The 9,976-nt window shown below is 52.7% G+C and overlaps 1 protein-coding gene across 1 annotated transcript in view; it reads left to right on the forward strand.

Annotated features, from left to right (window-relative positions):
• Nucleotides 1-9,749, forward strand: part of CFAP77 (cilia and flagella associated protein 77) — a gene marked incomplete at both ends in the record, with an annotated part of 124,174 nt that extends 114,425 nt beyond the window's left edge. Inside the window, one exon of the mRNA XM_080820054.1 lies at nt 9,627-9,749. Within this exon, the coding sequence (XP_080676180.1) occupies nt 9,627-9,749 (123 nt within the window). The remainder of the gene's footprint in view (nt 1-9,626) is intronic.
• Between the last annotated feature and the right edge of the window lie 227 nt (nt 9,750-9,976).

Genomic DNA, 9,976 nt, shown 5'->3' on the forward strand with positions numbered 1-9,976 from the left:
CTCGCAGTGATAATCGGCTGCCGTGAAGTGGTCTCGGATGGTGAAGGAGGGTCCAGTCTGTTCTCAGCTCCCCTGGATTATCCACTGCAACTCTCACGTCCCGAAAGCAGACCTGGGACCCAAGCTGGAAGCTTTCGGGAAGTTGAGTCGAACACCCTGCCATGGTGTTACCTGGTTATTCATAGACGAGCATTTGGCAAAAAAGATTCATCGTCCAACTGTGATCCCAACACCTGACTGGCCTTAGCTAATCCTCAGAAATGATCTACAGGTACCGGTATGGCTTCTGGAATTAGCAAGTTGATTCTCATTTTCAAAGGCTTGCACGGCCGGCTCGCCTTCCGCCCCCAGAAAGTCTCAAGGAGACCAAGAGTCAGTGGGCCAAGACCTGGGTCCCAGGTCTGGCTTTGTGCGTAAGGTAGCTGGGTCTCCCTGGGCCGGAGTCTTTACCATCCCGAGTCCTTCTCGTCCGAGGAGGATGGCATCCCGCAGCCCCTCAGAGAGCGGTCATTCTCCCCGACCCACCCGCCCCCGCAACCCCCCCACCCCGGCTCACCCGACACGGGGATTCCCGTGGCGCCACGTTAGACCTCCCAGGGAGGCAGGAAGTTTGTTTCCTAAGCCTGAGCTTGGATGTTCTCTGAAAACGCAGCTTGTGTCAGCAGGGAGGGTCAGGCCCTGTGTCCTTGTCCCATCTATTTTTGGACCACAGAGAAATCAGAGCCAGTAGCAGAATAACAACGTAGGGGACCAGATGTCTCGGGAGAGACCGTCCCCCTCGTTAATGACTTAAACCGCGAACCTTGTACATGGGAGCTGAGGACTCAGCCTGTCTGCCGAGGACGCCTTGCACGGATTTGTGCTCTGCCGAGGCCTCTGACCTCCAGCTGCCCTGAACTTGACAGAAATTACTGACCTGGGACTGATCCATAATTTTCAAGTACCTCTCATTAGAGGAGACAGGTCCTCAATCTTTTAAAGCAAAACCTCTCTCCCAGTCCCCGAGCGGCTGTCACTTAAAAAACAAACAAAAAACTAAACAAACAAAAAAACCCCCAAACTAAACCAAGGTATCTGTAGCGTCTACAGCTGCCTTTTATTTATTTATTTGTTTATTTTGCAGCTCTTTGGCAGATTTTTTTTTTTAATCTGGCTGGTTTTTCCCCTCAAATCCTGTCATTTACCTTCTTGGCCCCCAGACTTGGCCCTGGAAGGCTTGGTGTCCAGTTGGGGGACTACTGTGTGGCTGATGAGAGGGCACAGGCGGGTCAGCTAGCCCAGCTGCCCCTTTTAATAGGACCGTGTTGGGGGCCTGGACTCAACAGGCACGTGGGGAGGCCGCTCAGCCCGAACACCTGGCCAGCTGTGGGCGAGTTCCTCCCGGCTGCGGCGAGCACATGCACACGCCCTCCGCGCACATCTGGGGACGGCGTCACCAATGACCGCAGGGCCTGCCTTCTGCTGTAAAGAGCCCCATGCCGTGTCTGCCTCTACCTCCCGCCTATAAAGAGGCCTCATGCCGAAGGGAGAAGACGGGAAAGAGACAGGGACAGAGAGGAGGTGAAACGCTGCTCACTGTCCAGCATGCGGACCCAAGCTGGCCCACCCACCAAAGACCGATGTCACCAGGCAGGACGACCGTGTCTTTCCTCCTTGGGTCTTGGATGTTTTCTTCGGCCCTGAGATGACTGTGCCCAGTGAAGCAGGATAAGTCTACCACGGGGACAGTCGGCACAAGCCAAAGTCACAAACCACCGGTTGTGGACCTTGGTTGGACAGCAAGACTCGTGATTCAAACAGAATCATACACGAATCTCCAGCAAATAAATCTCCTGAAACAGAGTAACTCGAAGTTGTGCATGGAGGGAGGAAGCCCCACACGCCTCCGTCCCCTTGCCGGTCACTTCTCCAAAACCCCACCTCGTTGTGCTCAGTACAAAGAGGAAAAGGCAGTGATTCCTTACAGATCAAACGGAGGCCCTCTCACCTTCCCTCCGTGCTCCCACTCCCTCCCCTCCCCAAGGCAGGGCTGGGCATGCCTTCAGCACCTTCTTTCCTTCCCGCTCTGCCTCACTAGATCCAGACTCTTGCCTGAACAACACAGGGGACTCCTCTGTCGGTTTTAAATCTTTCATATAAATGGCATCATTCTTATGTTCTATTCCGTAAATTCAACTTTCTTTCCCCGGCAGCGTTGTTTTCGAGATTTCTATGTGCCGATTCAGACAGACCTAGAGCAGCGCTGTCCTATACAACTTTCTGTGATGATGGGAATGTCCGTCGGTAGCCACGGGCCACATGGCGTCACTGAGAACTTGGAATGTGCTTAGTACAACAAAGGGACCAAATTTTTTATTTCACTTAATTTTGGTTACTTCAAAAGTAAATAGCCACCTGTGGCTCGTGGCCACCGTGTTAGACGGAACCTCTCTGGGGCGTCCGTATTAACAGAAGCAGAACGTTCCACTGCACGAATTTAGCACCTTTGGTTTGCCCAGTCCCCACCGATGGACATGCCGTTCTTTCTAATCCCTGTGGTCTTGTGACCGTGAGGATTCTTGTACACAGCTCTTAGTGGACATTTTTGAAAGTCCTTCTAGAGTCTCCATCTAAACACAGACTCATTGGTTCAGGGGGTAAGCACATGCCCAGCCTTCCCAGGTGATGCCCGATCCCCTTGAGTGGTTGGACCGATCACCACCCTTGCTAGAGGTCCCTGAAACCTCTAATTACCATTACTGCCACCAGCGTGATGGGCACAGAATGGCCTTTTCTTTCTTTATTCCCTGGTTACTGTGCTAGGATGAGCACACCTCCTGCGTTTTTTGGCCTTCAGATCCCCCTCTGTGAAGGGCCCGTTCGTTTCTTCTTCTTCCTGTTTTGTGATTGCGTTGGGACGCCAAGACCACGTTCATCCCCAACCCCCAACCGCATCTCTGCCTTATTCTTTGAGTCTCTGCCTGTATGTTATCCCCTTAGGAAGCCTTCTCTGGCCCCAAAGTATGAGTCCGATTCTCTGTATTATAACCTCTTAAAGATCTGGTATTCCGGGGCACCTGGCGGGCTTGGTCAGTGCTGCGTGCGACTTTTTATTTATTTATTTATTTATTTATTTATTTATTTATTTATTTATTTATTTGACAGCGATCACAAGTAGGCAGAGAGGCAGGCAGAGAGAGAGGAAGGGAAGCAGGCTCCCTGCTGAGCAGAGAGCCTGATGTGGGGCTCGATCCCAGGACCCTGAGATCATGACCTGAGCCAAAGGCAGAGGCTTTAACCCACTGAGCCACCCAGGCGCCCCCTTTTTTTAAAAAAATATTTTATTTATTTGACAGAGAGAAATCACAACTAGGCAGAGAGGCAGGCAGAGAGAGAGGAGGAAGCAGGCACCCTGCAGAGCAGAGAGCCTGATGTGGGGCTCGATCCCAGGACCCTGAGATCATGACCTGAGCCGAAGGTAGAGGCTTTAACCCACTGAGCCACCCAGGCGCCCCTCTGCGTGCGACTCTTGATCTTGGGGTTGTGGGTTCAAGCCCCATGTTGGGTCTAAAGCTTATTTTAAAAAAATAAAAATCTTAAAAAAAAAAAAACAAAGAAATCTGGTACTTCTTCTAATACTCAGCACGACTATAATTGAGTAATTAGTTGTGTGATTATATTTTTATCACTGTTTTCTGGGTCTGTGATAGCAGAGGCTTTCTAAACTCTTCCAGGCTCCTGGTGCCCAGCACGAGTCCAGGACTTCATGGAGACGCAAACGACTGCTACAGAAGCCAAAGGACAATGGCCACATCTTACCCCCGAAGCCAGGGCACACGGGCACCAGCTCCACGATGGCGAACTGTCATTCCCCCGGGGGTTTTCTGTTGAAAATAGATCACGCTTTTCAAGGAACCATAAAAAAGTAAAAACTGAGCAAATACAAAGGGTCTGATTTCATGCAAATTACCTCAGCACCAAATAAGTTAAATTAGAAATCAGTCATAGATGGAACTAACACAATTGCCTGGAAATTTAAAAGCACGTTTATAAATCACTAAAAGACCAAAGAAGGAATCCAAACAGAAATCTGATAGAAATTAGATGAAAAGAGAACGGAACAAAAATAAATATCCTCAAAACTCGAAACTGAGAGGAGATCAAAGAAAATGGAGAGGGCAAAGGAGTTGCTCATTCTGTGTTATATAAACGGTGTTATTAGAAAAAGAAGGAGTGAAGGGTAATTAGCTCGCGGATGACTCGAGATGCCGGGAAGAGAAGGACAGAGCGGCCTCAGGGAAGCAATCAGAAATCACGAGCAAAATTAATGAAGAGGGGAAGGTACCACGAGGCAGGGCTCAAACGAAGAGCCGATCCGTTGGAAGTGGATCAGAAGAGCACGGATGCGTTCAACCTCGTGGGAAACGGAATCCAGGAATCTAGATCCCACCGGGGGCCAGGCAGGGTCACAGGCGGCCGGGGTGGACTCGGAAAAGGCGGCAGGCTGGCTGCTGGCTCACTCTGTGGGGCTGGGCCCAGCGGCTTCCCACCTGGGTTCTCATCGGTAGATGTGGATTCCATGGCGTCCAGGTTCTCTTCCAACCCTGGGTCTCTGGGAATCTTTTATTCCGGTTCGATGGCAGAGAGTCAAGAAATATTGTCTGCGAGGGATTAGGGATCCCAGGACCAGCGGGGAACACTAATCTCTTCTGAGATCCGATGGCTGCTCAGCGACCTGCCTCGTCTTGTCCCCCAGCTGCACCAATCCGCTTCCCTTTCCTCTCATTTGCCCAGACTCTTCCCACCACAGGGCTTCGGTAGGTCCCGGCATCTAGGACATTCTCTCCCCATCATGCCCTGCCCAGCCTGCTCACCTTCTCTAGAAAGGCCTTCCTGCCCCCCCAGCTGGAGTTAAATCCCCACCCATGGGTGCCTGGGTGGCTCAGTGTTTAAGCAGCTGCCTTCGGCTCAGATCATGATCCCAGGGTCCTGGGATCGAGCCCCGCATCAGGCTCCCTGCTCGCCGGGAAGCCTGCTTCTCACTCCCCCACCCCCCCGGCTGTGTTCCCTCTCTCGCTGTGTCTCTCTCTGTCAGATGGATAAATAAAATCTTTAAAATTTTTAAAATAAAATAAAATCCCCATCCATGGTCCTAATAAATTGCCACTAAACATGCATAGTTTTCCGCGGCCACCCCCCCCACCCCGCCATCCTGCAGGGCCCATGGGTCTCCCTCTCTGGCGTGTCCCCACGTATGCCGCACGGCGGAGGCACCCGGTCCCTGTCTGGGCAATGTTGTTTAGATGCTGCCCATCTGGACAGGTGCAGGGCCTTGGCCAACGGGGGTAGAGCTGTGCGCGCCCGCTCCGCTCCCAGGGCTGCTGGCAGGCCGGCCGTTCGCCTCTTATTTACCTGCGTGGACCCTAGAGCGACTCGGCTCCACTGAGCAGAGCTGCCTCCTGCCAACGCCGTCACAATTTCCTAGCTCCAGGCGGAGGCAGACTGCGGATGGCTTAATTTAGAAGCGTCTCCGAAGGAAATCCTTGCTCCGAAGCTCTTCATCCTGGGGCTCCAGGGGTCCGTGGGGTCGTGACCACACGCGGCTTGAGGCCTGACTTGTAATTAGGCTCCTCATCTCTGGCTGAGTTGCTATTTTAGGAGGGGAGTGTGCCTGCGGGACAGGAGCCACAATGTTCCCAGCGGTGACTCACTCGATTCATTTCATGAGCGTTGATTAGGAGAGTCGAGTCTCTCGGTGAAGACGGGGGCAGTCCCACAACTCTGGGTTTTCTGTGCGACCGGGGCGAGTGACTTAACCTTTCTCGGCCTCTATTTCCCCATCTGTAAAATGGAGACAACGTCTGGACAGGCTGGGGCTTGTGTGAAATCCGTGCGCTGTGGCTGGCACAGCCGAAGGGTCCAGAGGGGCACCCTGCTTCCTGGCATTCTGAGAGCCGGACCTCCCCTCTCCAGGGACTCCTGGCTTCTGCTGGGGAATTTGGGGATCTCAAGGGATCCAGTTTCCCTTCTTTCTAAAGACCCCTCCCGCGCTGGGGGCAAGGTTTTTCTGGAGTTAGGCTTTAGAAGAGCCCATCAGACCCAGTCACACAAATCTTCGGTTTTCACCTGGGACACACACACCAAGCAGTTTTGTTTAAACATGGCCCCGTGCCAGGCACTGGGGGTCCCCGCACAGGACAGGTGCACACTGTTTTACAGGGCTCCAGGGCTGGGTACTGGCTTGAGCTCCCCTGTCTTGGATGACTTAATCCCATAAGGTTCCAGCTGGAATGGGAATTCATGACATCAGAGACCACATGTGGCACGCCTTCTGCCTCTCCCATGTCCCACAGTGCGGCTGAGCACATAGTGGGAGCCAGAACGTGTGTGGTCGGCCACGGGGTGAGCCTCTTATGTTCAGAACGTCCCTCTGGAAAACCAAAGGGAAAATGGAACTGAACACTAAAGTGCAAAACGTTCCAGTCATCCTTGGAATACAGTAAGCGCTTAATGCGGATTTTTTAGATGAATGGATGAATGAATATTTCTTTCCCACTTAAGTTTCTAAGTAAAAGGGGACTGCGGAAAAGAAAATTTCTTCTAAGGTTCTCTTTTGTCTGTGTGCCGGTTTTCACCCGATTATCTCTAAGCTGAGCAGCTCCTTGGGGCTGGATCCTTCTGCCGCCTCCTTAGGAGACGGGAGTGAATGCTGAGCCTCCTTCCACCTAATCAACACCACCTACCACCCTCTGACACCACCCACCAGCATCACCAGATCAACGTCACCCACCATCAACACCACCATCCATCAGTACTACCCACCATCAGTACCAACCATCCATCAGTACTGCCCACCATCAACACTACCCACCATCAGTACCAACCATCCATCAATACTACCATCCATCAGTACTGCCCACCATCAACACTACCCACCATCAGTACCAACCATCCATCAGTACTACCCACCATCAACACTACCCACCATCAACAGTACCCACCATTAGTACCAACCATCCATCAATACTACCATCCATCAGTACTGCCCACCATCAACACTACCCACCATCAGTACCAACCATCCATCAATACTACCATCCATCAGTACTGCCCACCATCAACACTACCCACCATCAGTACCAACCATCCATCAATACTACCGTCCATCAGTACTACCCACCATCAACACTACCCACCATCAGTACCAACCATCCATCAATACTACCATCCATCAGTACTACCCACCATCAACACTACCTACCATCAACACTACCCACCAGCAACACCATCCATCAGGGACACTCCCATCCATCAGTACCAACCATCCATCAGTACCACCATCCATCAGTACTACCCACCATCAACATTACCCACCATCAGTACCAACCATCCGTCAGTACTACCATCCATCAGTACTACCCACCAGCAACACTACCCACCAGCAACACCATCCATCAGGGACATTCCCATCCATCAGTACCAACCATCCATCAGTACCACCATCCATCAGTACTACCCACCATCAACATTATCCACCATCAGTACCAACCATCCATCAGTACTACCCACCATCAACAGCAAACCAACACCACCCACCAAATGGCATCAGCACCATGTACCATTGATGTGTACTGAATTGCCCAGGGAATGGCTTGGAGGTTGTACTCATTTCCTGAGGCTACCATAACAAATTGTCACAAACTTGGTGGTTTAAACAATAGAAATCCATTCTCTGGCAGTTCTGGAGGCCAGAAACCCAAAATCAAGATGTCAGCAGGGCTACACTCCCACCAAAGGCCCTAGGGAAGAATGCCTCCTCGCCTCTTCCAGCTACTGGTGCTCCTGGCGTTCCTGAACGGTGGCCACATCACTATGGCCTCACGTGGTCCTGTCCTCTGTGTCTATGTCTTCTGTCTCCAGAAGCCTTGCCAGTGGAATCAGAACCTTCTTGAATAATTCAGGATGTTCTCATCTTGAGATCCTTAAATTAATTACACCTGAAAAGGTCACATCCACAGTTCCAGTGGTTAGGATGTGGACATATCTTTTTGGGGGGCCACCATTCAGCCCTCTACAAGGGCCAGGGGGGATATGTGGAATTAGCAGAGATGTGGGCTGCAGAGCTATGCTTCCTTGGCAGACGCCTGGCCTCCGGGGAGCCTTGCCACTCTGAATGCTACAAGAGACCCTAAACACATAGGAGTCCCAGCTGGCTGGGCATCTGAATCAGCCAGGGAGCCCACAAGGTGTCTGGAGATCCAAAGTGCCAGCCTCCCTGAGCATCTCTAGCTGCCTTCTGGGAAGCACAGGTGTCAGGAAAATTGTATCACAGTGTAAAAATCAAGCCATCCCTTGCCAAAGGGACACAAAGATACACCTTAGAAGCCTTTTGTTTGTTGGCTATTTTATTCCTGCACAAAGTGTAGGGTCTTCTCTCTTCCCAATAACTTGTGTGCAGCCACCTGGGGACTTTTCTGAAGCTGGAGATGCAGCTGAGAACAGGATTATGGTTTGATTGACCGAAAGGAGTGGAGCACAGGTGTGGAGCCCTGGGTCCAGGGAGGCATTAGGTGACTGTGGCGAGGACCCTGCCCTAAGAGGACTCAAGAGCTTGGGAACTGGGCTCTGGCCCTGCCTCGGTTACAAGAGCCCCAGATGATCCTGATGTACATCTAAGAAATTCAAAACCTGAGGCTAGGGCTGCAGTGGCTTCCGGAAGTGCTGCCACACAGATAGCCTGTGTGGGGGACTTGTAAAGGGTCCACAGATCTTAAGTGGTGACCCACAGCATTTTGTATGTTAGGACTTGGGGTATTTTTCCCCTCAGAGGAGAAGGTCCATGACTTTCTGCAGAGTCGCCAAAGAGTCTACCTGCCTGAGAATGAAGAACGTGGTTTATGTCCTACAGGAACACCCAAGTCAACCCACCGCCATCTGACTTTTCCGAGTTCCTACTTCAGCAGCCCCCACCCCCTTTCACCTCATGAGCGAGTTGAAGGGGTTGGGGGAGGCACCTAAACACAGTGTGAGCTGTGGGTGCAATAGAATTTTCTAGAAAGAGTCCACAATTTAGTGTCCAGGGGTGGGGGGTGGAGGCTAAAACAGTTTCTCTGACACGGATTCCCTGTGTAGCCAGCCTTGGACAGACTCTGCTCTGGGCCTCAGTTTCCTCATCTGTAAAATGGTGAACACATTCAGCTTGGGTTCCACTGGGACCTCAGGTACACAGACGGTGAGCACATGCTCCTAGGACCTGAGGCCAGACAGCCCACAATAAGGGTCTGGCGGACCAAAGTGGTGACCCAGATCCTGGGTTGGGGGGCCCCCGGTGGTGTCCCAGGCCAGGTCACATCCCCTCCGCAGCGGGTCTCAGGGGAGACATTACCGGTACTGACTGCCTCGCATTCTAACGGAGAAACACTCCCGGATCTGTCCCCACGTGTCCTTCGGAAGGCTGGCATTGCCCTCGCGGCCTTCCGCCCACCCGGGGCTCGTCACCGCGGGGCACTCACTCCTCTCTTCCGTCCCTCTCGCCGTGATTGGTATCGCTGTCACTGCTCGAAGATGGAAGTGGAGGCGGGCCGGGAGAGCAGGGGGGCCCCGGGAAGGAGCCACGAGCCCACCGACCTGCCCTCTCCCGTCCACAGGTGCGTCCCCACCTCAGCACCTTCCCCACCGAGGCCGATCGCCAGAGGGCACTGAGAGCCCACCAGGACGAGCACGCGGTGCGCCAGGGGACCCTGCGGATGGGCAACTACACCCACCCCTAAAGCCTGCCAAGCCGGCAGAACAGTCCGAGGAACATCCTTTTCTCTGCCCGGCTCACGTGAGACGCCCCCCTCCCCGCCGCCCCACTTTTATGCGGGTCCTGCTTTGGCAAGGACCTCAGGTTCAGGTCTTTGATTGGTTCTTTTTGGTAAGCGTCCCCGCCCCCTTTTAGGTTAGCCAGTGCGAAGGTAGCGCCAGGGACCCTCTAGCTCGGATTCCTCCTCCAGCT

Source organism: Martes martes (genome assembly GCF_963455335.1).
Source record: "Martes martes genome assembly, chromosome: 12".
Taxonomy (NCBI): Eukaryota; Metazoa; Chordata; class Mammalia; order Carnivora; family Mustelidae; genus Martes; species Martes martes.